At 31.2% G+C, this 27,633-nt stretch overlaps 4 protein-coding genes across 24 annotated transcripts in view; 3 read left to right on the forward strand and 1 right to left on the reverse strand.

Annotated features, from left to right (window-relative positions):
- Spn (protein phosphatase 1 regulatory subunit spinophilin) overlaps window positions 1-2,413 on the forward strand; it is a 160,213-nt gene extending 157,800 nt beyond the window's left edge. The window contains exon 14 of the mRNA XM_070111118.1: window positions 1,520-2,413. Within this exon, the coding sequence (XP_069967219.1) occupies window positions 1,520-1,536 (17 nt within the window). The 3' untranslated portion in view covers window positions 1,537-2,413. The remainder of the gene's footprint in view (window positions 1-1,519) is intronic.
- LOC106627468 (purine nucleoside phosphorylase) lies at window positions 2,070-18,066 on the forward strand. 3 transcript variants are annotated; one of them, XM_014247601.3, is made up of 3 exons: window positions 2,071-2,772; window positions 12,844-12,954; window positions 16,446-18,066. In XM_014247601.3, exons 1-3 carry the CDS (start codon window positions 2,660-2,662, stop codon window positions 17,317-17,319), a joined length of 1,098 nt encoding a protein of 365 aa, XP_014103076.1. In that variant the 5' UTR covers window positions 2,071-2,659; the 3' UTR covers window positions 17,320-18,066. The 3 variants fall into 3 exon arrangements, with proteins under 3 accessions (XP_014103077.1, XP_014103076.1, XP_069967220.1); XM_014247602.3 differs by lacking the exon at window positions 12,844-12,954 and having other exon boundaries at window positions 2,070-2,772; XM_070111119.1 differs by lacking the exons at window positions 2,071-2,772; window positions 12,844-12,954 and adding an exon at window positions 16,134-16,332.
- A 2,628-nt stretch (window positions 18,067-20,694) lies between these two features.
- Window positions 20,695-21,974, forward strand: LOC106627402 (purine nucleoside phosphorylase). Its single transcript, XM_014247495.3, has 2 exons — window positions 20,695-20,873; window positions 20,943-21,974. Exons 1-2 carry the CDS (start codon window positions 20,830-20,832, stop codon window positions 21,826-21,828), a joined length of 930 nt encoding a protein of 309 aa, XP_014102970.3. The 5' UTR covers window positions 20,695-20,829; the 3' UTR covers window positions 21,829-21,974.
- Window positions 21,975-22,768: 794 nt separating this feature from the next.
- The window catches only part of Svil (Supervillin), a 368,637-nt gene continuing 363,772 nt past the window's right edge, over window positions 22,769-27,633 (reverse strand). For all 19 annotated transcript variants that reach the window (XM_070111687.1, XM_070111698.1, XM_070111686.1 and 16 more), the window contains 5 exons: window positions 27,457-27,614; window positions 25,357-27,372; window positions 25,180-25,296; window positions 24,962-25,092; window positions 22,769-24,822 (listed from right to left, as the gene is read on the reverse strand). In XM_070111687.1, coding sequence (XP_069967788.1) covers window positions 24,583-24,822; window positions 24,962-25,092; window positions 25,180-25,296; window positions 25,357-27,372; window positions 27,457-27,614 — 2,662 coding nt within the window. In that variant the 3' untranslated portion in view covers window positions 22,769-24,582. The remainder of the gene's footprint in view (window positions 24,823-24,961; window positions 25,093-25,179; window positions 25,297-25,356; window positions 27,373-27,456; window positions 27,615-27,633) is intronic.

Consider the following 27,633-nt stretch of genomic DNA (forward strand, 5'->3'; position numbering starts at 1 on the left):
GTATATAAAATTTATAACGAGATGATGATCATAACTATTCCACAATCAAGTAATATGCTCTATCACTTACCTTTTTTGCCTTTTTTGTTGTGTCATCTTTCAGCATTTTTTAAGCAAGCAGCACAATGTTATGAATATGTTGATTTTTCTATCGCAATAATATTTATATTGTATATATATTGTATACATACGACTATAAAAATTTCGTTTCAATACATATAACCCGCGCTCTCGAAAACCCTCGTGAACTCTAAAAGAGTAGTTGGTGCGAGATATGGTTATACATCCGCTTTACTCAAATTTGCTTCTATTGTACGTTATGGTGTAAATGTCCATGTCTGAAGCTGACATCTCTTCCTAAGCGATATTTTATTTCTTTATTCATTTGGTAAGCGGCTCTTCTCCTCTCCATAACTGACATTTTGCTCGTCTGATTCGCCTACTTTGCAATATTTTCAAGGATTACAAATCAAATTACTAAATTTATGTTATTAGAGATGCTGTGAGATAAGAAATCGATAAAATATGAAGAAAGTATACGAGTATTTTCTTAAAAATTTGAAAGCTCCTCTATCTTCTGTTCCACAAGAAGTAATCGTATTTTAAATCTGCAATTCATATTATGGTTATCAAGCAAACTGGTAACTCTTTTGACTAGTTTACAGAAGCAAAGTAGTGGATATTATTGAACTTATGGAGATCAAACTTCACACGAACATAAAAAAGGTTATACCAAAAAATTAAATTAAATTCTATCCATACGACCAGTCCCAGTCAAATATGATCAGTTGCTAAGTATTGTAATATGTCAATAATAATAGAATCCAATATTTTCAATATATTTTACAAATATTAAAAAAAAAGTATGTAGCTCTTTTTAATTAAAAACTTTTGCATTAAAAATTTAATTTTAATTTTTAAACCCTGTTGCATCGATATAAAAAGTATGATGATGCTGATGAGAGATTCCACTGGAAACACTGATCAATTTCCATTTAGCTTCACAAAGAGAGGTAACAAAGTAACGAACAGTTTTGTATTTTAATATGTTACAACTAAGAGTGGATATTTATCCGAGTTTATAGTATTGTCCAGGAGAGATCGTTTTTGATACTAATGTCCATCCACATTTACTGACCGGTGTTTTTTTTTTTAATGTAAATCCTTATATTAATCAGATATTACAATTGTTATAAATATTTAACGATTTTGAGGTCACAAAGTTGTCGAAAAGTGCCTACGTAAGTATGTTTTTTGTTTACTTTATTAAAATCTTTAAATAATTTTTATATTCAATTTATAATTAGAATAGTTATAAAAAAATGTTTTTATTTTATCTTTTTTTGTTTTTTATCTTTTAATTACTAATTGAAAATAGTAAATATTATATATTTTTCGTTTTAATAAAAATATTTTTTTTTATCTATCTCTTTATTAAAATGATTTTACTTATGAAAAAAACAAAAACGAAGCAAATAATGCAGCCATATAAAAATGTAACTTAACTCTTCAATTCTAGATAATTCTTTAAACTAATCATGTTTATAATTATATAATAATGAACCGGTTACCTGTGAGAGATGCTGAGCTGCATAAAACATCAATAACAATTTTAAACGTAAACAGCTGTCATCAAACTCTTAAGCATGTTGACTCTCCTCTCAGCATATAAATGAGCTATACAAATACACTGGTTACTTATCTGTTCTCTTAAACTCAACAAACACTTACAGCCATATTGTAAGAGCGTATTAGTCAAATGTGGCTAAAAAGAAAATGTCGAAAAAGTAAAAGTCAACACCACGCGCCACAGATTAAAGAATTTCTACATGCGCGTACATATCTATGTTGTACTTTCTTTCCTATTCTCAACTGCCGATAAAGACGAGACGATTTAACGAGAAGAGTGACATTGCAGCTCGCTCCGAAGTGCTCGCATCTGTGTAATCTTCTATTCACGACTTCTATAATCAAAGCAGTGCTGCTTGTAGTGTGTGCTGGCAGAGCGTTTGGACAACGATCGGCGCAACGAGCATAAATTGCGCTGATGTCCAACGGTGACGAGCAGTTTCCAACAAGCAGTAAGCCGGTGAATGACGAACTAATAAGCGCGCATCGTTCAAATATAATCTGTGGAATCTACAATACTAGGAGGAAAGAAAAACAAAATATATACTTACGTGGTGATCGTAGAAAACCAAGAGAGTTGAAGAAATTACTGAAAAAGGAAACAGCAAATAGCTCAAAGAATTTACTGGAAATTTTTCAAACGTGGAGTCTAGTCGAACGTGGAGCTGTAGCGACGTGGAGCTGTAGAAAAAGACATTCATAAATATATTGGACTAATACAAAGATCATTGCTAAACAAAAAAGAAAAAACAAATAAACTGCTAAACAACAAATACAAAAAACTTGAGACACTTGTTTTTAATTTAACATTTTTTTGTATAAATAAAAGAAAAGCAAAGACAGTTAAATAACCAATTAAGTGAAATCTCAAAACAAACTCAAGCAGACAGAGATAACAAACATTTTGTATATACTTTTTGTGTCAACGCAAGACGTATTAGAAAAGAGTTACATACGCAGATCGGCGACTTTGCGCTATCAAACAACAAGTGTACAATAAAACTAAACTACACCAACAACACCAGCAAAAATGACAGGTTTCAATTTGAACGGCACGAGTCTGCTGAAAACCAAAGCCCTCAATGGCAACAACAACGGCGACACGAATGGCCGGAACAATTACATTGCCGAGGAATGTCCTAAGTAAGTAGTTTTAAAATTTTTTATTCACTTCATATGAAATACATACACATACAGAAATATATTTATAATTGAAATTTGCTCAACAATGTGGAGGTTAATTACTAATTTAATTTAATGACACTTATAAACACATACTTACTTATTTTACACAAAAAATATAATTTTAACTTGAAATATTATTTTATTAAAAAGTTATTTCCCAACTTTCGTTGATTTCTGCATAAACTGGTATTTAAAAAAATTTTTTTTGGTGTATTTTTTTATTAAAAAGTGTGTTGAAAGCTAAAACAAATCATATACCATATTATATTGTATATATATATTTTTTTTACAATAAATAATTTAAAAAGAAAAATTTGGATTAAAAATTATATCCAAAAATCGGTATTAAAAATTGAAAAATAAACCTTTATACCCAAAATCGGAATTAAAAATTGTGAAAAAAAGATTATGTTACAAATTAAGAGCTAAACTCACTTATTTCTAACTAAAACATTATAACTAAAAGGAATTACATTTAAATTAGACAAAAAATGCTAAACTATGCTGATATTTTATTTAAAATAAGCTTTCCTTTTCAAAATAAAAGGAAATTACAAAATAATATATTTGTTAATTTTTACTCATATTACTTGGGATAAAAATTTTTTTTTAATTCGCCATTTAAAATTTATTACAAATGACATTTTTAATACCAAAAATCTATTTTCTATCCGGTTTTTGGGCTTAAAAATTTATTTTAAATCTTTAAACCGTTACACGGGCATAGAAATTGTAAAACTATTTTTATTTTCGGGATTACAAACTAAAACAAAAATAATTAGAATTTTAATTCTATTAATTTTTTAATTCGTTATTTTAAATCCTGTTAAAAATTAAATTACTATTAATTAAATTAATAGTATTTCTTTCATAATCTTAAATGCTTCAACCGAATTTATTTAAATTTAACTATTTCTAAACTACTATTTAAAAAACAAAAAACAATTTATTATTGAAATTTTTTTATTTACTTTTTTTACATTAAAAATATTTACTTTATTGTCTTAAATATTTAAAACAAATTTTAAAATAAATATAATAATATAATAAAAAATATTCTTTATTTAAAGAAAAGATTTTTTTTATAAAAAATGTTTTTGGCATACCTTTTTTGTTACTTTTTAAACCAATTCTGAATTAAATGTAATAAATTCTGCCATTATTATAAAAGCATTTTTAAAATTAGTAAAATTAAATTTCTTATAAAAAATAAAGTTTAATCTGCTTTTGTAAACAAAAAAGTGTTTATAAAAATAATAATAATAATATTAATAACGTTAGTTTTTTGTATTTCTTTTCACAAAAATTTTATATGATCTATTAATAACATTTGTTGAAAAAAAATTATAAATAATTATTTAGGATTTGTCGGGATCTCTGAAATATTTTAATTTGTTTTCGAAGAACTTAATACTCTATTTTTTTAAATATATGCACGAAATGTAATCCAAAATCACTTCTCAAATACTTTCAATCACCTTACAACTGTTTAATTTCGATCATGTTCGACCTTACTTAAATTCGAATACTGTGTTACCTACATACACACCTACATATGTAGGTATATACATGTCTACTTTTGAGTAGATGTTTTTGAAAATGGACACCGCTTGCACGCCAAAACAACACCAAATTCAAAACAGACAGCATACAAAAATGGTTGCAATGATAAAGTGAAACTATGCAACGTTTGTTTAATAATAAAGTAGTGGCACAACATAGCATGCGTAACCGATAAAATGATATGAATTGTGCGACGAAAATAAAAAGGAAAACAATTTAAAACATTTTATTATTGACTCTAAATTATAATATTTCTTATGACTGATTTAAGAGCCAACGAAATAGATCATCTGCTCTCAAAGATTCGGTTGTACGCATTACTAAAAATTATTTTTAATAGTTTTAGAGACCATCTTTCCAATCGAACCATTCTAGTATGCGCCAATTTTTTTTGTTTTTGATCTTTGGTTAGGCGATTTATCAATTAGGCGAAACGGCTCAAATAACCAAATGTATGATGCAAGAAATATCAAATCAGCATGTGTACCTATTTACGTGTATGTATGTTTGCCAATGGTATATATACACCGACAAACCACCTCAGATTAAGTGTCATACCAGTTGAAGCCGGTTAAAACCAGATTTTGGGTTCATTTTATTTTTGGTTTCTTTATTTGTTGAAAATCATAGATAAATGAAACGAAAAAATGCAAACAGCAGGAATAAAATAAAAAAAATTTTAGAAATTCAAAAAGCACCAAAATTTAGCAGAATTGTATACAAAGCATTAAATTATGTTAACCGTGATAAGCTAGAAATTATTTTTACTTTTAAAATAATTATAAGTATTAATTTAAATTAAAAATTGTTTTTTGTTAAAATTTTTTTATGTAAATTTTCAATACATTGAAAATACCTAATTCTTCTTAACCTAAACTTTTTCCGTATAGTATGTATATACATATACATATATGTAAGTAAGTCACTTCACGTAATGAAACTGACCTTGCCCGTCGTGAGAATATCAACTCAAGAGCATTTTCAGACCTATTTGGTGAATATTTCTGCCACTACAACAACAATCTAATCTTATTTGAATTAAATAAGGTCACTGTAAACTACATATATCCTTTATACAATAAGTAAAATCTGGATCAGTCAAGTATAAAATTTTTTTAATATTTTTATGTCCTCAAATAATAAATTTTTATTGTACTTTGTTTTCATATTCAGAAAATTATTTTGAGCAACCATTATGTTACGGCATGGTTCAAGACTTTTCAACACCTATATTTATGGTATATATACGGTTAAAAGTTCATGGATTTGGCATGCTTCGAAGTCTCCCATTAAATAAAAAACTGTTTAAGTCAGATTTTATCACTTTTCGACAAACGCCCAACAGATCTAAGATCACATACTTCTCAGAAAACTTTATATTAATTGTTCAGTTGTCAAAATTCCTCCATAAAAAGGCAGTTCTAAAAATAAAAGCTATTGTTTATAACGCAAAACAGTTAAGAAATTTACAATGAAAACATGTTACCCTTCAAATACATTACGAATTAGCGACAATTTGTAGAAATACTTTTTTATTTAAGCTACTAATTAGTAAAAACAAAAAAACAGGCTTTCATATGCGGCTTTCTGAAGTTGCCCTTGTGGCCTTATCAAAACAATAACAATAAAAACTAATCATTTCCAAACGTTCATCAATTTTGTTGTCTACTAAATAAATTTGGCGAATTATTCATAACAAAAACAGAAAAATTCGAACAAACAACAAACAAAGAAAAAAACAAACATGCATAAACAACAAAAAAGTAAGCAAAATTAGCACACATATTATTTATTATTATATTATTATATTTAATGCGTAAGAGGCCAAAAGGGCATAAACAAACAAGTATGAATAAATGAGTAAGCAAATGTGTGTACTAATTTATAGTACGAGCAACTATGCAAATATTTATGTGCACACATACATACGAGTATACATAAATATATAATATTTTTACTGTTATGTCGTTATGTTGTTATGTCAGCAAAACAAAAACTTTTCTTATTCTAAAAGAAAAAAAAAACCAAAAATAAGAAGAAGAAAAACAAGGAGAAGAAGTGGTAATAGAAAAGTTATTAAATGATTTAAAAAATCTCAGAAAGACAGCACAGCTAATATAAAAATCTTGATTTATAAAAAAAAAAATATTTAAAAAGCGTTGCCAGCCTTTTTGTTTAAGCATTTTATGCGCACATCCGCTACGTAGTAAAAAGTCGACTTATTAGTCCGCGTTTCTCCTCGACTTGGCGTAAACCGGTTGCGTCGTTGGCCAACAATTGGCAAAGTACAATTAAAGACAACTGTCACAAGAACAAAAAATGCGTAAAGAAACGCACCTGCGGTCATGAAGTCCACAACAATTTATTCTGTACCACGGCAGACCCTGTGGCTTGTAAGTAGGTGTGTGCACTCACACTTGCATGAAACACGCAAAAATAGTGTGCAGTGAGTGTCATTGGCTATAAAAAGTGGGTGTGTGCGCCACATCTATACGTATGTACATATGGACAACTACGTGGCTGATAAAACAAGTTTATCAGACACATACATATATATATATATATATATATATATATAATATACAGTGAACATGCACACCTATATATATATATTATATATATATTATGTACATATAAATTTATTTGCTAGTTTTTCAATTCATTTAAACGCGAAATTCCCGATTGCTATATCGAAGAAGTGAATGTCAATGCTGGAACAGTTAATTAAATTATTATTATTATTATGTTTTTTTTTTAATATATTTTAATTTTTATTTTTTTTATTATAGTTCTCCAAATTAAATTTACGGTCGTTGTTTGAATTTTTGTGTACTTTACCTGCTTTTCATAATTCATACACCGTTTCGACGTTGTCTTTATCGCTAAAATTAGCAAATTCATATATTCTCTTTTTTTTAGATTTTTTATGACATTTTATTATCATTTGTTTTGGTAATTATGAATTATGACATTCTTACCAATACAGTTATCAAAATTAGCGAAATTCTTTGAATACATGATATTAAAATATACCGTTGTGTATTGCTATATGAATTTGGCTTTCAAATAAACATATCAAGAATATAGAACAAGCTTTGAACTAATCCAAATGCTACATGCATCAATTTGCAAAAATGTACTTGCTTCTTTTAATTAATTGAAAAAATGTAATTATTGTTAGCATGATCAAATAACAATCATCAATAATCGATGCTGTCGCTTATCGTTAATGGACCACCTCTTAAAGTATTTTGACAAAAATAGTCATTTTGGTTTAATTAGCACGAAAAACGACGATCCTCACCTTTGAACACTTTGATACTATAGTAGCTCTTTGTTATTAATGAGTAATGATCCTCTCGAATAATTTCAGGATAGCAATCATAACACACAATCATAATTAACATTTTTTTTAATAAACATTTCATTCTGTACGACGTTGCTGCTTGGCAACTTCTTAAAAGAATTTTGTTTCTATGGCAACAAGGGTTATATATACATATATTACTTTAAGTAATCTTTTTTTTTTAAACTTATCTCAGCATAAGAGAGAACATATGTACATATATGTATGTATACTCAATTTTAAGGCTACTTGACTCCATAAGCAATAGAAGTTTAAAGGTCTTTCAAATTTGATTTTTGGCCAAAGCAGACTCCAATGTCAATTAGTATTATATTATTTAATTGATTAAAATAAATGAATCGCAAAAAAATTTTTTAAACGTACCCTGTAGGAAATGTGGGTATCAAATTTTTACGCCAGCAGCACTACTGACCATGGTTGCAAATATGTAATGGATTAAGAAAATAATTGAATTAATATTTGAATTCCATTTTTTGTAATCCCAAACACCGGTTTAATAAAAAGAAAATGTAATCCCGCCTACCGGATTAAAAAATTTTTAATCCCAAAAATAATAAAATTAAAAATGTTTAATCCCAACTAGCGGATTGAAATCCAGCATCCAACATTGGGATTAAAAAAAGAAAAATCTAATTTTTAATCCAAAATTTTTTAATTAAAAAATTCGCAACTCTGCTACTGACCAATTTTCAAAAGACAATCTGCTCTCTATAGATATATAAGATGCGCTGAACAATTGGAGTTTACTAATGATCTTTGAAATACTTCAAAAGTGATTCTTATTAAAGTTGTTTGCAAACATAAAAAACATTTTTCAGTAGTACATTTTAATTATCGTCAAAAGCATTCTAATATTCAATTAGATTTTCAGACTATTAACATTAACTATATATAAAGTTGAAAAACAGCTATTTATTAAAAAAAAAATTTTATTTTTTTATTTTTTGTTTAATTGAATAGAGAATAAATTAAATTATTTTAAAAGTAAAAAGTTTTTTTGTTCCGCTGACAATGCCTCAAAGTGTCTCAAATCAGTCTAGTAAAGTGTTGATGACTGGACGAAACTCGATTCCAAACAAACAATTTCAATTCAGTTAACACAATTACATGCATAAATATATAAGTAAACATATATTAAATTATTTATATGATTAACTTTTTACAAATTGGACAATTTATTTCAATTTCTGCAAATGCATGTCAACACAGTCGCTTAGAACAATTGAAGCAAATACGTTTATATTGGAGAACTACACATTATCACGCATATTTGTCGCCTTTTTACTTTAATTGAATTTGATTGATGATGTTTGGTTTAATGCGTACATTATTTCAAAGTACCTTGACACGTCGACAGATAGCACAACCACATACATACATATATGTATATGAGCATAAAGTAATATATGTTTGCATAAATATGATATACGAGTAGTTACATACATATGTCAGTATGAAACGCGCACAATTTAAATTTACGAGCACCTAACTAACTAATTCAGCTTATTATTTTCACTTTATTATCTTTCACTTCCCGTGGGTCAAATGACCTTTCAAATTTAGAAGTATACAAATTATATAATGTTTATTTACAATGATTTGTATATCTAAAGAAAAAATGTGTGTTTGCAAAAAGGCTGGCATTATTAAATAATTGTAGAAGAAAGCGGTTACACAACTTTTATAAAACAACGTACTTTCTTGTATTGAAATCAACTGAATAATTTTGTTACTGATTTCACTTAAGTCGGGAAGGTTAATTTATGTAATTCCATGTTCCATTTTATGATTTTTTTATTTATATTATATAGTTAAAATCTATTTTTACAAGGCAATTACATGACATTTGAAGAATACTTTGTTAAACTTTCATGGAGAGTTATTAAAAAAATACGGCAATACGGCTGCAATGAAGCGTTCCGGAAAAAAGTTAAATTACGGTTGATTACAGTGTTGAATCATTTGAAATAAAAAAATAAAAAAATATGTCGTTAGATAATCGCTTTGCCGAGTTAACACTGGTGAGTTATTCGAAATTTTAATTTTTGCTTTTTGGCATCATTTTGAAGGAACAAACGTTATAGCATTTTGTTGACTAAATAAAAAAAAAATTTATATTTATATAATTTAGTATACTTTAATAATCGGTAATTAATTTCGAAAAATGTTTGGGGTATCTTGATCCCATAGCGGATTTCCAGGATAACCCTCGAAAAAAGATTTCTGCACAAAATTATCTCAAGATCAAAAATCAAAAAAATGTATAATTAATTTATATGAATACAGAAAATGATCGAAGGACTAGTAAAAATTTTAATTCAATACAAAATGGCGGTGTAATGGCTTTTTTGTAAAAAAAAAATTATACTTCAGACTGGCTTAAAAAAAAATTGAAATCATTATCAAAAATCTTATTACTTTAATCTTTAACTGACAAATACTATATCTAAGAAGGCCGTTTGTCAATTTCAATTCGATCAGTACAGCCCGTTTCGGAGAAATTTTTCTAAGTGACTCTGAAAACAGTATCTCCAAGAATACGCTTTCAAAGTTTTGGGAGAAAATTGCACAAAATTACAGAATTCTTACAAATACGCTTATATCTCCAAAACTATTTGCCGAATTAAATTCTCTGAAAATATTTTCAAATATATTTACACTCGATATATTTATAACAAAAAAATACCGATTTTGTAAATTCACGAGTGAATTTAACCCTTATATATTTTGAGGCTATTTGGTGCAAGACAAAGCTGGCTGCTATATCTGAGAAATTAAATTTTGGTATTTGCAAGCTTTATACTTAATTTAAACTAAAATATTTGTGAATCTCTAAACTTTTTTTAATTTATATTATTGCTCATGCTTTCGAATACCTAACTAGTTCAGAACTAGAGAATTTCTGCAAGATCAAAGAAATAAATATTACATAGACATAACTAAAAAGCCTTGAAATAATTATTTTAAATATCTATTATTTTGACACTTGCAACCAAGTATTTTATCCGATAAAAACTGAAAACTTTTTTTTTTTTTTTTAACTAAAATTGAAAACCCAAATTTGCGCGCAATTAATCAATACAAAAATTTAATTTATTTACTTCCTCAACAAATGTTTTACATGTAGCATTCAAATTTGTATTAAATATAATTTCACACTTGCCAATGTAGTTCCTTATTGTTGGTCCAATAGGAAATCAATAGAAAGTAGAAACCCATCTATGAATAATTCGCACACGCTGCTTACTTCCGTTTGAAAAATTTACAACTACAAATATGCAAAAACATATTAAATTTTCTATAACAGAGAATTCTTTGTATAATTATATTAGATGTTTTTTCCGTGAATATATTTTTCATCATTACACATACGTTGAAAGGCACATTTTGCCAAGGGGGAGTAAAGCTTATTTAATTGACAACAATCTTTGTAAAATTATTCATCATAATTGTAACTGTAATATATAATTATATTGTATTTGCACATGCATTTATGTGCACTTTAGAACTCTTATACACGTGTACATTTGTTTGCACTGTACAAATAATTTATTTTAAAAACAAATCTATACTGACCTTACTACAATATCAGAATAACGATCTGTAATTTGATAATAAAACTACGCGAATTACATAACCATGTGATGCATTCACGCAAATACTTAATAATTTTGCTGAATTTGCATTATTTGCGCTGACACATGAGGGGTGTTTCTTTATTTTTTGATAAAAGAACTACTTTTTTTGATTAGAATAGTAGAATTAATGCGCAATAGCTTCAGCCGCTGTTGAAGGCGAACAATTTATGTGAAGTTCGAGATTTGCTTGCAGGGTTGAAATTATTATGAAGGGTCAGACAATACTATATTAATATAAAAATACCATGTGTAATATTTTGCGGTGTTTTTTACGCCTAACTTTGATGAGTAACAAAAACTACTCGTTTATTGATGAAATGCCAAAGTTTCATCTTCTAAAATAATTTTCCGATAATAAACAAAAAATAATAGCTTATCGAAATAAATATTTATTTTTTTGCAAAGTGTGCATTTATTTGATAAAAGGCCAGTAAATCTAAAAATTTCGGTTTTTCAGCGAAGTACGCATTTTGTTAATTCTTCATTCAATTACTTTTTAAATTTTCACATAAAATACGAAAAAAAAACGTTCAATTCGGCTGTAACGAAATTATAGGGGTACTATACATATCACATAGAACTTGATTCCTTACAAGAACTTGATTTTGATCGTTCACTTCACGGAGATAGTACCAATGCCATACTTCAGAGAATCCCCTATGCCAAATTTCGTGAAGATATCTCTTAAAACAAAAAAGGTGTCCATACAACTACTAACAGACCGACGGACAGAAGGACATGGCTCAATCGACTCAGCTCGTTATGCTGATCACTTATATATACATTTGTATATTTGATTGGCCCTCCGACGTTTCCTTTTTGAGTGTTATAAGCGTCGTGGCATACAAATCGCACGGTACATTTGGCCACACCCCAATGTATGAGCCCAAAAAAATATATACACACATACTAACATAATATTTGTAGTTGTTTACACAACATTGATTGTGTTGTCAATCAATTAAATTGTAATAAAAAGTTCTAGTTCACTAGTTTCGCAAGAATTTTGCCAAGCAGGGCCAAAGGGGTGTTTTATTGATTTTTATCTATAATTACTGTTAATTATTGGAAAAAGCGTAATTATACTAGCTCATAGTAAACTAACAACAATAACAATTATTGTTTCAAACTTGAAAGTAAACAGAACAATATTCATTATCATTCCAATTACAACAACAACTTATATTATATTATATACAAAAACAGTAAAATAACAAATTGCTGCCAACAATACAACAGCAATAACAATAAAACTCTCGCCGCACTATCAAGTAAAAGTTGTAGTTTTCAAAGGTCACCCGGCACACAAACACACACATACACACACAAGCACCCAAACACATTTGCTGAACAAACTGCAATTTCTGCACCACAACTACAACAAATCGCCATGCCGATGCTAAATTGTGTCACTTTTTTTAAACTCTCTCTCTCTCTCTCTCTCTTTTGTTGTAATTCCAGTGATGCTGCCGGCTCGACGTCCGCCAACAATAACAATAACAACAATCAGCAGAATACCTTGGATGAAGTCGAAGTCGAAAATCGCATTAAGATGGTTATAAATGAAGAAAAGTTTGTAGTCCAAATTTCAATTCGATTTAATGTTTTTGTCCAAATTCATCAAAATTACCACAGTATATAAGAAAACACGAGACTTTTTCTCATTTATACAAAAATCCTCCTCCTCAAGCCTTTTTCCTTACCTACACTTCCTGAATTACCCACACTTCCTGAAAAATATTTGTTTGTCTGCTTTGCTGTAGAAATAAAAAGCAAATCTTTTTTTTTTATTTTTTATTCTTCTTTAAGTTGATCAATATTTTTAGTTTTATTTCAAATAACTTTATTCGAATAAATTTAGTCCATTTTTGGTGTATTGTTCTTTTTACCCTTTCCATTGTTTAGTTTTTTATTTATTTTAGTTTTTTGGGTGTGTTTACAATTTTGTTATATTTTTTGTTATTTATTTTTGTTGTCATATTTTTTATTATAAATTTTTATTTCTTCAATTTTTTTTACATTTTTACTAAATTTTCGGGATTTTTTACTTTGTAAATAATTGTGTTTTTCTTCTGCTACATTAATTTCGTTAGTTATTTTGGTGTGTTGAATAATGTTTTTATACCCTGAACAGGGTATATTTGATGTGCGCGACAGGCTGAGTCGATTCAGATGTTCAGACGTCTGTCTGTCTGCATATACGTGAACTGAGTTAGTTATCTGAAATCAATCTAAAACTTTGTATACGTCCTTTACTCACCAAGAGAATGCTCATAGTCTCCATACAAACTGAGCGATTAAAATCAAGTTCTTGTGTTTTATAAAAATGTTTTTATTTGACGAAATATACTCGCGAAATTCAACAGAGATTATTATCCAAGACAAAGCTTAATCTCCGAACAATTAGTTCAGATCGCAACACTAAGGCATATAGCTGTCATATAAACTGATCGATCAAAATCAAGTTTTTGTGTGAAAACTGTTTTTTTTTTTGTTGTTTTTAGAAGGGTATTAAGCATCAGTGTTTGCTTTTGGAAATCACATTTTCAATCTCATTCATAAATTTTTATGGCCCTCAAAGGTTTCCTTTATTAGTTCAAAACAATTTAGCAGCATAAAATATTCTTAGCACGTTCCTCAAGTTTTTGTTTAATTACTTTTTTGATAGTTTAAATCAGCATTTTAATATCAGAACCCCAACGATAAGAGAACACCAAGCTTTAATTGAGCGTTTTTTTTTAATTACGAGTACATAATCACAGGAAACATTAGTAGATGTTTCGATTAGATAACTTGTGGAAAAAATTCTGATGATAAAAACAACAATAGTTCAAAGAAAAGTACACATTTTTGTATTTTTTTTTTTAGCTCTCTAACAGGTTTAATGTACATATCTCCTAAGCCACTAAAGCTACAACAAAACCCATATCTCGGGACCTACTCGACTGATTTCAAAAAAATACGATAGGTAATATTATTCTGACATTCCTAAATTACAGTGCGAAAATAGTCGAAATCATTCAAATACTGTGCCTAATTCCCATTTAACACAATTTTACATTCCATCTGATTCTTTCTTTTTCCAGTATTCAAATCAAGAAGCAATCAATATATCCGGATGAAACTTTGTACGAATAGTGCCTTTTAGGTATGCCATCTTTTGGTCAAAAATGTCCAAGTCGGACCTTAACTATTCAAGCCCCCAGTTACTATATATGTGAACCCCAGTTCCTAATGTGCACTTTTTACCGAAAATATCGCTCAACCTGTCAGGTTTATTATTGAAATTCGAAAAGAATTTTACCGACATTGAACCTTGCGATTTGCGAGAGTATAAAATGATCGGTTATATCCGAACTTAGCTCTTCCTTTCTCGTTTAAATTAAAAACAGTCAACAAATACTTGATTTTTTTTTTTAATTTAAAAAAAGAAATCGCATATAGTTTTGATGTGAATTTCGCTAATTTAATTTGAAAAATTAGAGTATCAAGGTTAAAAAATTGTTCAGTTCGTCTTTATTTACTTTATCGTGACAGTTATCGGAAAATGATTGTATTTCAAAGAAGACATTTCAAAAACATTTTCATGAGAGTAAACAAAGCTTTATATACAATGCATAACATTCGAAAGATCCCAAAAAAATATCTTCTAAATTGATAAAAGCCGAAGATGTCATACATATATTGTACATATACTATGCATATATATCTAACATACATTTTTTTAAATATTTTTTTAAACAATTTATGTTAAAATCACTTTTTTATTCATTTCATTTCTTATGTTCCCACATTCAAAAAATTATGACAACAGCTGAAATGTTATTTATTAGCATGAGTGGCGTAAAAAAAAATTTAGATAACAGACCAACAACTTATTAAATGTACGACTGCATACATAAACATAAAAATATTTTGCGATAACTGTAATGAGTAAAGGAGGGCTCGTCAATGTAATGTGTTCGATAGTATGTACATCAGATGATTCATTTATTGTCTTCATTTATTGTGGTTCGGTAACTATACCTTTGCTATTTATACTGCAAGATTTCGAGCAATTTTTGATTTAACTGAAATGAATATAATATTTTTCGAATATTTATGGTTGTTTTGATGTATCGAAAAATTTCAAGCACTTTGGTTTCATATTAAAAATATTTAGTTTATCTAGAAGCTATTTTGAGTTAAAATTAAAATTTTGAGGTTAGTAATTTGTGGAAAAACTTGTGGAGTATGTTTGTGGAAGATTTCTTCCTATTATTTAAACTTTTATAGTCATGAGGTTGGATCCGTAGTATTATTTCGCACTTAGTATTGTTTGAAAATCCCTTTTCAGTGTTTTAATATAAGGAGCATACAAAATTAAGCAGAAGTGGTGACTTGAGAAGAAAACTATGTAAAAAAAAATATATATGTCTAAAATATTTAGAGGTTATGTTTTTTTTAAGATCAATATAATCGTACTGTATATTCTAAAACTTTCGGGATACGTGTTTTGACAATCCCAAAATCTAAATATTCGAAAAATGAGCTGTGGTTTGAACACCTTTGTATGTATGAATTCTTCGTAAGAACTGTTATTGTCTTAAAGTCATCAAACGTAAATTAATTGGAAAGATAAGAAAAGCATTGATGCTTGTTTTTGATTACAATTTTTGGAAATATGTTTCTAACTTTATTTTTAAAACGAAACATCATAACAGATAACTAAATATTAATATTTAAATGTCAAATATTTGTTGGTCTAAAGTTTTTTCAACTGACTGCGTCAGATTATTCTGCGCGGAGCGCCGAAACCGTGGGGTTGTAAACAAAATTGTTTTTGTGTTTTTTTTATTGTGATTAATGTTCGTTGTTTTTGTATTCACACATAATTCACGCACAAAATTTTATTTTCTACACAAAAATGTTGCGCCATCACCTAACAACAACAACACACACAGTATTGAGGTTTTTATTTAAAACTGACTTACAATCCCACACACACATAAATATAATAAATATTTTTAAACAAAAAAAAAAAACAATATTAATTTTTTACTACTTTTGCTCTTTACTTACAGCTATTCATACGAGCTGATCAAGGAGATCGCTGATTACTTTCTGGAGCGCATCAGCATTCGGCCCGTCATCGGCATTATTTGCGGTTCGGGTTTGAATTCACTAGCCGATCATATTACCGGCACAGAAGCCTTCGAATACAAGGACATACCGAACTTCCCCGTCTCGACGGTAGAGGGTCATGTCGGCCGCATGATCTTTGGCTATTTGGAGGGTATGCCCGTCGTTGCCATGCAGGGTCGCTTCCACTACTATGAAGGCTATCCGTTGGCGAAATGTTCCATGCCTGTGCGTGTATTGAAATTGGTCGGTATTAAGTATCTATTCGCCACAAATGCTGCGGGCGGTCTCAACCCGAAATACAAAGTCGGTGACATCGTGATCGTGCGTGATCACATTAATATTATGGGCTTTGCTGGCAATTCACCGTTGCAAGGACCCAACGATCCACGCTTTGGCACCCGCTTCCCACCCATGACGAACGCTTACGATCGTCATTTGGTGCGCAAGGCGCGTAAAGTGGTGCGTGAGATGGGCATTGAGAATGACGTGCATGAAGGTGTCTACACATGTTTGGGTGGTCCCAATTACGAGACTGTGGCCGAGTTGAAAATGTTGCGCATTATGGGCGTGGATGCAGTGGGCATGTCCACGGTGCACGAAGTAATCACAGCCAGGCATTGCGATCTCACTGTGTTCGCTTTCAGTTTGATCACGAATAAGTGCGCTTTCGACTATGACAGCAGTGAGGAGGATGCCAATCACGAGGAAGTTGTAATGGTCGGCAAATCGCGGCAAAGCATTTGTGGTGAATTAATGTGTCGAATGGTACGCGAGTTGGCCGAGGAGACACAGCAGAAGAATGGCAAGAAATAAGCGCTGCAATTGAGGGAATCGTACCAAAAATATCTTAGTTTGTAATAATAGTATAGCTTGCTACGTAGTTACATATAAAGAAAAACAAAAAAGACATAAATAGAGTGTAACGACAAACGTTGGTGTGTGAGTGAGATAGCGAGTGTTCGTATTTACTCTAGTTACGCACCTATCTCATACACAAACCACTGACAGTTGATAACTATAGACGCGTATTATGAGGTAACACTTAAACAATATAAGATTACTTTGTAGATTTGCATTAGATTTGTAGTTGTCTTATTATGTTTTGCGTTAGCTCTGTTTGATTCTTTTATGTATGTTTGTAGACATTTTTATACATAATATTATTAACATTATGATATTTTTACGCGTTCGACTTTGAGTCATCTACTACTTTTTGCATTTAATATTTTAGTTTTTATTGCATAACGACAGTCCAAGTCGCGCAGTAAGCCAGTGAATATGTATCCCTATAGAGTATATGCGAGTTCAATACTAATGCATTGTTTAGTGTATTATAACATATAATACTGATTTATTATTTTTAAGTGTAAAGTATACATGTGTTGTACTTTTAGCATTTACGTATTTACTATAATTGTATTCAACATTATTTATTAGAATGTACTTCACTTTTTTAGAAATATAAATATGCACAATAATAAGCATATTGATTGACGTATTGAAACATTAATGTATTTTCGATTAAATAATAAAACTAGTACATATATTGAGCACACAAAATGTTTGTTGTAAAATATTGTATATCACTTTCATTTAAAATTTCTTTTATTAAACAAATACTCGTACAATGCTGCCTGATGAAATTGCGAGTAAAAGTATGCTACTTTTATGTCGCATACGTGAGATTTTAGACATAAAAAAAAATATTATTCCAATTTCATGTTGTTGAAGAAGTCAAATTTCTTTTTGAATTTTTATTAAAAATATAAGTGCATTATAATTTTTATATCCGAGAGGAGTGTTTTCAGTTTGTCATGAAGTTTGTAACACCCAAAAGGAAATATCAGAGATTTTGTAATATATATATATATATATAATAAGCGTGCAGCCATGTCCGTCTGTCTATATATACCTGAACTAGTTCCTGAGTTTATGAGGTATCGATCTGAACTTCTTTTTTTCATTTGTCGGCACCACCGATATTGCACTTATATAGCATAGAACTGGCATACAAAAAAAGAGTTAAATTTTATACAGAAAAAATGAGAAATAAATAATTTATAAAAAAGTTCAATTAATAAGAAAAAATCGTACGCAATTTACTAAATCAGATTTTTGTGAATATGTGCAATAGTCTCGGTATATCAGCATCGCCTGATTTGAAAAATGAAGCTTCGAGAAAAACGCGTCTAATGTTGTTAAATAAAGTGCTAAAGTTGACTAACACGCATGCGTCGCCAGTACAAAGCATTAAACAGGAAAAAATACTATAACTATTCTACTAATGTTAAATAACGTTTTTAAGACACTAAAGAGCACTTTAAGTCAAAAAAATATTTTTTAAGGACTTGACTGGCCTAACCCTGCAATCTATACCTATTTGAGCTGAAATGTAAATTTCCAAACAAAATTTATACTTTCGTCTAAACTCTTTAACCAACGATCTAAGAAATATCCTCAGTACTAAGTCTTATGCCACTTTTATTCATACCATTACTATTACCTTAGCAATGTTATCAGCTTGTGTTATTGCCATCAATATTGCCGTGAAATCCAAAATTGCAAAACAATCCAGATCTGATAATGGTTCTCACTCAGCTCTCAAGTATTCGACTTCAATTTACATTGAGCATCAATTTACATAAAATTAATATTTATTGAGAAATGGTAGAGATGTTTAAAAAGTTAAAATTTTAGTAAAAAAAATTGTTTGAAAACACTTTTAACGATATATATTTACTTAGCAAACGTAAATAGTTTCCAAATGCCGACTTATACTGTTATTCTATATATTTCGCTGCCCAAAAGTATGCTGTGTTTAGACATCCATTTAGATATTTTCTCCAGCAAAGGCGGGCGTTTTTACATGTGTGCAAAAATACATTTATACAATTATACAGTAATTAAAGAAAATGAGTTGTACTTTATATAGACACACACATATTTATCTATATAGATATATATGCATGTATATTTTCACATTTTATATAGACATTCGTGTATATAGATATATGCATATAGATATAATAATTGTTTAATATTTCTAGAAAATAAGTCTAAATTGTACTAATGATGCGGAGGCCAGCATTTTTTCGGTGAAACTAAATAGCTGGATTATCATCCGTTATACTCCATTATTTAAAATATCCTTTTCATTCAATTTAATCGTTCGATATCATCATTCTTACTATTATATAATAATATCAATTTGAAATTTGTCAGTAATTATTTATTTAATTTTTTATTGAAATTGTTTCATTCCCATATTGACATTTCTGTAAATAAAATTGTTTAAAAAATGAAGAAAATTGAATAAGTGTGGCAACCTTGCATCATATCATACTTAAATTGAAGCCTTTGTAAATGTGTGTAGTCCCATATTGACATTTCTGTAAATAAAATTGTTTAAAAAATGAAGAAAATTGAATAAGTGTGGCAACCTTGCATCATATCATACTTAAATTGAAGCCTTTGTAAATGTGTGTTTCAGTCCCATATTGACATTTCTGTAAATCAAATTGTTTAAAAAATGAAGAAAATTGAATAAGTGTGGCAACCTTGCATCATATCATACTTAAATTGAAGCCTTTGTAAATGTGCTGGCATCGTGTTTTAAATTATTAACCGTTTATTATATTTGAAAAACTTTTTGAGACAGGTGGAAACTCTATAAAATATTTTTTTACATAAATGTATGCAAATACATTTCTTAGTATTAATATTTACATTAACATTTTTGTTCTAATTTTAAAATTCTAAATATGTGGCAGTATTGTGGAAAACCGTTTACAACTCAAAAGTTTTTAAATGGACTGCAAAATTTAATGTAAACTTTTGCGTAGACACAGAATATAATTCTATGAACTGAAAACTTGTGTCTGATCTTTAGCTCAGCGGATTCCCACTTTTTTTAATATTTTTTTTTGTAATTACAAATATAGTATGTTCAATTCCAGACCTCCAGCTGAAACTTACATTCTTTTGAAATCATTTGAATTATTTATTTACTAACCTTACGATTCCCGTGATTTTTTAATCCACAAACAATTATTAAGTCTGCAGCCTTTAAAAAGACGTCATAATTACCGTTAGTTTAGTAGTCATTTGTAATGATATTGCTTTCGCAGTTCTTACTTGTTTTTCAACATAAGCACCTGTGATTCTTCAGTCAAAATGAAATAAATTTTTAAAATCAAATTATTATTTTTAGTTTAAAGTTTCGGTCGCTAAATTTTCCTTTGCAGTTTAAAAAATAATAAAAATAAAATTAATTAAATAATTAAATAATCCGCTGCATCGTACCCTCGTTTCGCATACTACGTAATGGCGGATGCTAAGTGCGCGACAGGCAAATGTGAAGATAAAACGTAAGATTAAGAACATACAAACATATATATATATATATATATATATATTTTAATGAATTTCCCCTCTAGCATCACCTACGAAGCGGTCAAAGTCATCGCTGACAATATTCTGTCACGCATAAAAATCAAACCGGTTATCGGCATTATCTGTGGCTCGGGTCTGGGCTCACTAACCGAAGCCATTACGAATGCGCAAAATATCGACTACAAGGACATACCCGGTTTTCCGGTCTCAACGGTTCCCGGACATGCGGGACGCCTCGTCATCGGCACGCTTGAGGGTCTACCAGTGTTGGCAATGCAGGGACGCTTTCACTACTACGAAGGCTATCCATTGGTGAAGTGTTCGTTGCCCGTGCGTGTCATGAAAGTGATGGGTATTGAGTACTTGATGGTGACCAATGCTGCGGGCGGCATAAATCCCACCTATAAGGTGGGCGATATTATGCTCATACGTGATCATATAAACTTCGTTGGCTTCTCTGGCAATTCGCCATTACGTGGACCGAACGATGAACGGCTGGGACCGCGTTTTCCACCCATGACCGATGCCTACAATCCCGATTTGATTAAGCGCGCTCTCGGTATAGCCAAAGAGATGGGTATACCGGACGTGGTTAAGGTGGGCACATATTGCTTTCTAGGTGGTCCTAATTATGAAACCATTGCTGAGTGTAAGATGTTGCACACTTGTGGCGTAGATGCTGTCGGCATGTCGACCGCACACGAGGTGGTCGTGGCCCAGCACTGTGGTCTGAAAGTGTTCGCATTCAGTCTTATCACCAACAAGTCATCACTGGACTACGAAAAGAAAGAGTATGCCAATCACGCTGAGGTCGTGGCGGTGGGTAAAAGTCGGGAGAGCACTTGCCGTGAGCTAATGTGTCGCATGATCAAATCTATAGCAGCGGAGCGTGGTGGCAGCGGATCAGCAGACTGTGGCTGCACAACATGAGAAACGAGGGTTGCTGAGATGCAAGCAGGATTAGTGAAAACACAACCTATTTTTTTATACTTTATTTAATTTACAGAAAAAGTCGAAATTCATGCAAAATTTTACTGAAATTTTTTTACAATAAATTAAGTCGCTTTTTATAAAAAGTGTGTCTCTTTTTCTATAATCGCCGTAACTAGAAACGAAGAGAAAGTACTTCCTCAGGGCATAACATTTTTTTTTTTAAGTTCTGCAGCAACAATAAGAAAACTTTTACTTCCACGTTATAGCGAATAGTTTTTCCTATAATCCACATTTTACTAAAATTCGCTTTGGCTATAAATTGAATTTTAATATTTTATAAAAAATGCTGCAACAACAACAACAAAACTTTTACTGCCAAATTATAGCGCATGCATTTCCTTGTCATCCAGTTTTTATCAAAATCCGCTATGGCTAACAGTTCAGAACTGGCGAAGTGGCTGGAAATTGCATTTTTTAAAGTTGAAAAGGCAACACACACACACAAATATGTTCAAATACGCAAGTGTAGCATACCCGCAGGAGTTTTGCTTGAAATATTTGATGCAGGTTATTTCCGCTGACCATTTTGCCTGTCGCGCTGCCAGGCGCCCAGAAGTCAACAGTAGGCGGCTGCCGAATGGAAAAATGCTTATAACTTCTAAACGGAGAGTCGTAGGCGGTTTTGGTAAAAACTGGGTTTTAGAGAAACGCGTATACTAAAATTGTGTTGAAAAAAAAAAGTTTGTTATTGTTGAAGAACTGTTTCTAAAAATTAAAATTTCAAGGTAAAGCTATGTTGAAAAATGGAAAAAGTTTATAACTTCTGAACGATGAGCGGTAGGCGGTTTCGGTAAAAAGTGGACTGAAGGGCAAGATACACAAAAAATTTTTCGTGCTTCTATATGTATTGTACTACATGAAATAAAACGCAAGTATATTTGCTAGAAATTCAACTTTATTGAAATGTACTAAGTAATGTTAGCGCGCCCACCACAAGCGCTATGCTTTTGTATGCAATAACTAAGTAACAGTTAATTATAACAAGAAATAAATACAAAATAATATTTAACTTAAAAATGCGCATATATAAAATTATATTTATATTTTATAAAATAATATTAAAAAATAAAATACATTAAAATAATTTGAACTAAATTTCGGGGCGTTTTTTTGTAAATACATTTACAAAACATAAAAATAAAATACACACGTGTGTATAAAAATATAATAGCACATAATACATAAAATTATACATACATACATGTGTGTATGTGTGTATATGTAACATAAAGAGCATGATTAGTGTATAATTACATAATAAAGTACACAAACAAAAAGTGTGCTAAAACGATTGCTTTAAAATAAGCTATACAAACGAACCATTTAAGTTATATTTATGTACAATTGTATGTGTTTTAATTTAAAAAATATTGAATACATACATATGTAAGTACAAATGTGTTTATATATTTTTTAAATGTTATTTTTTTAATGTTTATTAATATTATAATTTTTGCATATATATTATTATTTTTTCACATTATAATTTTTTTATATAAATTTTTTTTTGTTGTTGATGTTGATGTTATATATATTTTTTTAAAAATTATACTTTTTTATTATGATAATTTCTTTCATTATTATTTTTCGCTAACATTAAAATATTTGTACATATTATAATTTTTTTATATTAAATTTCTTTTTTAAATATTTGTTGTATTTTTATAAATTGTTTTATTATTTTAATGTTGACTGCAATAATGTAAGTAAAAATAACAAACACAATATTTAGTAAAATGAAAACTTGCAAGTTTATGCACAATAGTGTACTTTTTGGCCAAAATTTTTATAACAAAACAAATTTAAACTTTTTCTTTAAAATTTTTTAAATAGTTTATTGCTTTTAATTGCATATGTAGGCTATAAAATTTAGTTTTAAATCAATATGTGTGTAGCTTGTGCGCTGGTGCTGCCTTCAAGCAAGCAATTGATATTTAAATTTATAAATTTCAACTTTTTTTGCACTCGAGTTGCTTCTGCGCAATTTTTTGCTTAATTTTTGTTGTTATCATAATTTTCTTTAAATAGTTTAACTTTGCATTTGAATATATTTTATTTGCAAATTGTAAAATTTTATCAAAAAAAGCACGCGCATGCGCGCAGTGCTGCTAGATATGTGTGTGTGAGTGTTTGCATGTGTTAAGAACTTTTATATAAATATATAGATTTTTTTATTTTTTTTTCTTTTTTTTCAATAATTTTAATTTTAATTTAAGAGTATATATGCGTGCATATGTATCGTATGTAGATGAGGCCTAAGTATATAATATTTATTAGAATCAATCGCTTGCATTTTTTGTGTATATATGTATGTATATATATTTTGTAAGCTTGTAAAATATGTAAAAAGTTATTAAATATTTTAGTGGTTGTTGTATTGCATATATGCATATATATATATATATATATATCAAAAATGATTGTGTTCATGTGCCGATGTGCGTCTGCGTGCACTCTCATATATGTATGTATGCTTTAAGTATTACAAAATATAATTCTCAATCTTTAGCGTTTTTTTTTCTTTTTTGTTTTGTTTTCAAAGGGCAACAGTTTGCCCATTGATTTTTGTTTTTACTTTAGCAGTTCTAGTCTTTAAGCAATTTTCACTTATTTAATTTAAATAGCAAAATATTATTTTTATGTTTTGTTGTTGTTTTTTTCTGTTTTTTTTTTTTCATTCAAAAAAAAAAACTAAAATAAGCCACGCTCCTTCTTCAGATTGGTTTGCTTCCACACTGGCATCTGTTCGAATTCAGCGCTAGTCATGCCGAGCGCCGTCTGGAAGTCCGCTTCGTTTAAATACAATTCCAAGCGTGTCGGATCCACACCTTCGGGCAGTGGACGTTCCTTTAATATGGCAAGCGGATATTCGGTTTGGGTTAGTTGTTTTAGAACATCAGTGATGGGGGTGGGTTCATCAGTGCGACCATCCTACAAAATGAGAAAAGATGTTAACAATAAAAATATTTATATAGAGGTTTTTCGTTAAAGCATTTTTAATAAAAATAAAGGATCATGAATACGAATCATACGTCGCTAATAAAGTATTACCCATAGATATAGTACTCACCTGCATGTTTATTTCTTTGATATCATCACGCTCAATCCAATCGGGGAAGAGAGCTTGGAAGGCCAATGGCTCTAGGCCCGCCCATATGACATAACCTTTAATGTCATGGAAGTCTTTTTCGTTATTTTCACCTAATTAACGAAATAAAAAAAATAAAAACATGCATAATTAGCAACACTCACACACATTGTGGCAATAACACTTTGACTCAAACATACCAAATTTGGCGCACCAGTAAGAGACAGCTGTCTCCAAAGCAGCTCGTCGCTCCGATATCCAACGATTCACGCCGGCGCGATTCTCATTTGTTGGACTGCTGCGCTCTTCGGTGGTAACTAGAAAAAAATATTAAAACCATTAGTTTGTTTTTTACATAACAACAGCAACCAACTCACTTTTGAGATCCTCCAGCGGCCACCAGCCCATCCAAAGCCACAGCATATCACCGTCGTCGAACATAAAGATCGTCGGTTGTCGTGCATTGTACAATTGCGCCTGCGTGTATGGATATGGACTGTGCAAGTCCTGGCAACGCAGCGCATATTGCAATTCCGTGGCGCTAAACACGCCCTGCGTGCTCGAGAAATGGAAGAGACGCGCTGTATAAGCGAAATCTTTGGTTGTCTCTTTGAGTAGGCTATAATAAGCGTTGCTATCGCAGCCGCTCAATGCCGCTTCAAAGTCGCTCGCATGTTTGCCTTCTTCCACCATCTCCACTTGCAACACGCTCACACCTTCCGTAAACAAATCTTCCGGTTTCTCGGTCTTCAAGTGATTTGCCGCCTGCTCAGCCAAATCGCGTGTATGTTTGGCGCTCTTACAGCCATGCCATACATATATCACACCCGTATCGCCGTGTATAAGCAACATAGAGGCGCGTGAACGCAACTGACGCGCATGACAGTCCACCTCGCTGAGTAGCGTCTCTTCCGGCATATTGCCAGTGATCTGATAGAGACGCCACGTATTGCGACGTTGCAGGCAATCATCTTTGCGGCCTTTGTGTTGGAACAGCAATTTGAAGAGCCTTATAAACGCGGGTGTTTCATCGCCCTGTGCTACGCGCTTTTGTGCGCCCTTCTCCTTATCCAACTCTACGGTGAGCAGCGCGGCAGCACCTTTCTCATTGGCGCTGGAATCGTTGCCCTGCCAGCAGAAATATACACAACGATCGCGTCCGACTGTGGCTCGATTGGATATTTTGCCACTCAACTCGCGCACCGTTACCGAAATCTGGTATACCCAACGCACAATATAACTTTCGGCAGAGTAAAAGTGTCCGTAACTGTTAGCTTTCGCATTGTCGAAGTTGAATTCGTGTATTTGCCATTTGTCGGTGGATTTTGTGATGACATCGAAGTGACGCATACTGTCGTTGTCGTAATAGAAATTGCCACGCCCCAAATTGGCATTTTCCAACACTAAATTAGGCTCGAGATAAGGTTCGCCTTTGTAAAGCGCCTGTCCATCGAGTGCTTTTACGGCATGCACACCATTTATGAGATAATCCTTTTCCAGATCTTCACGTTCCACTTCGGGCCAGTCGGAGAATTTCTCCTTGAAGAGCGAAGTTTCCATATTTTGTGTGATTTTGCCCAAAATACACCAATCACCACGCTTCTCGCAACGCCGCAAAAATTTATATGACTCGCGATTACCGACAATTGCCGCATAATTAACGGGATTTACATAGCAGCTGGAGTAGTCCACATCGCCGGTGTCGTAATGCTCTTGCGCCAACTTAATGGCGGCACGTTTGGCATTTGTCGACGCTGTCTTGCCATTCCACACATACATTTCGCTACCGAAATCGAAAATAATAACTTTATTGGGATCGAGCATCTCAACTTTCGGTATGCAGCCCCAGTACTTTTCCATCGGCACCAATGAATCATCTTGGAATTCATAGATTTTGTTGGTCTCTATGAGACTTGCTTCGAAGAGATCATCTTCGTCGGCATGCCCACAATCGGGTATTATATAATCTTCCGGTTTGCCCAGCAGCTCCCAGAAATTCTTCCAGTGGCGTTCATTTAAAAATTTGCCATCGGTAAGTATAACTTCGGCTGATGCTGTGCAACCGAGATCTTTATTCTCGACTATATAGGCGCATATTTTCTTGCTACGTGCAATTTCGATGACATTGGCGTACGAGCCGACATAACGGTACAACTGATCACCATGCACGAGTATGAAACAATCGCCACGATTCACCGACTTATATGTGGGTTCAACCAAACGCGTTTGCACGTGTGTACGGCCCTTAACATGTAGCAGCATGAGTTTCTTATACGGTACCCACATTTGATTAAACGGCAGCGCGGAGGACTTCAAAGCAACCGACTTGAAATCTTCGACGGATGCTAGCCCAGCGATGGCCTCGGCCGCCAAGTTGCTGCTGCGATGACCATCTGTAAGAGAGAAGTTAGCGTAATCTAAGCGTTCTTTCTTCAAAAAGTTTGGACTTCGTTTGTGTTTGTGTTCGCGTTACTTACATGACTCGAGTTTCAAGCGCCGCATTTCACGTTCAGCTACACCAGACTTAACTTCGGTATACTCGGAAGTGATATCGCTGCGTTCGGCTAAACTCTTGAGTGGGTTGCGTGCTGCTCGTCTGCCCTTCGGACCTTGTATGGTACGTTTTGTAACCAAACTGTAAAAAAAGGAGCAAT

This window comes from Bactrocera oleae, chromosome 6, assembly GCF_042242935.1.
Source record: "Bactrocera oleae isolate idBacOlea1 chromosome 6, idBacOlea1, whole genome shotgun sequence".
Classification (NCBI taxonomy): Eukaryota; Metazoa; Arthropoda; class Insecta; order Diptera; family Tephritidae; genus Bactrocera; species Bactrocera oleae.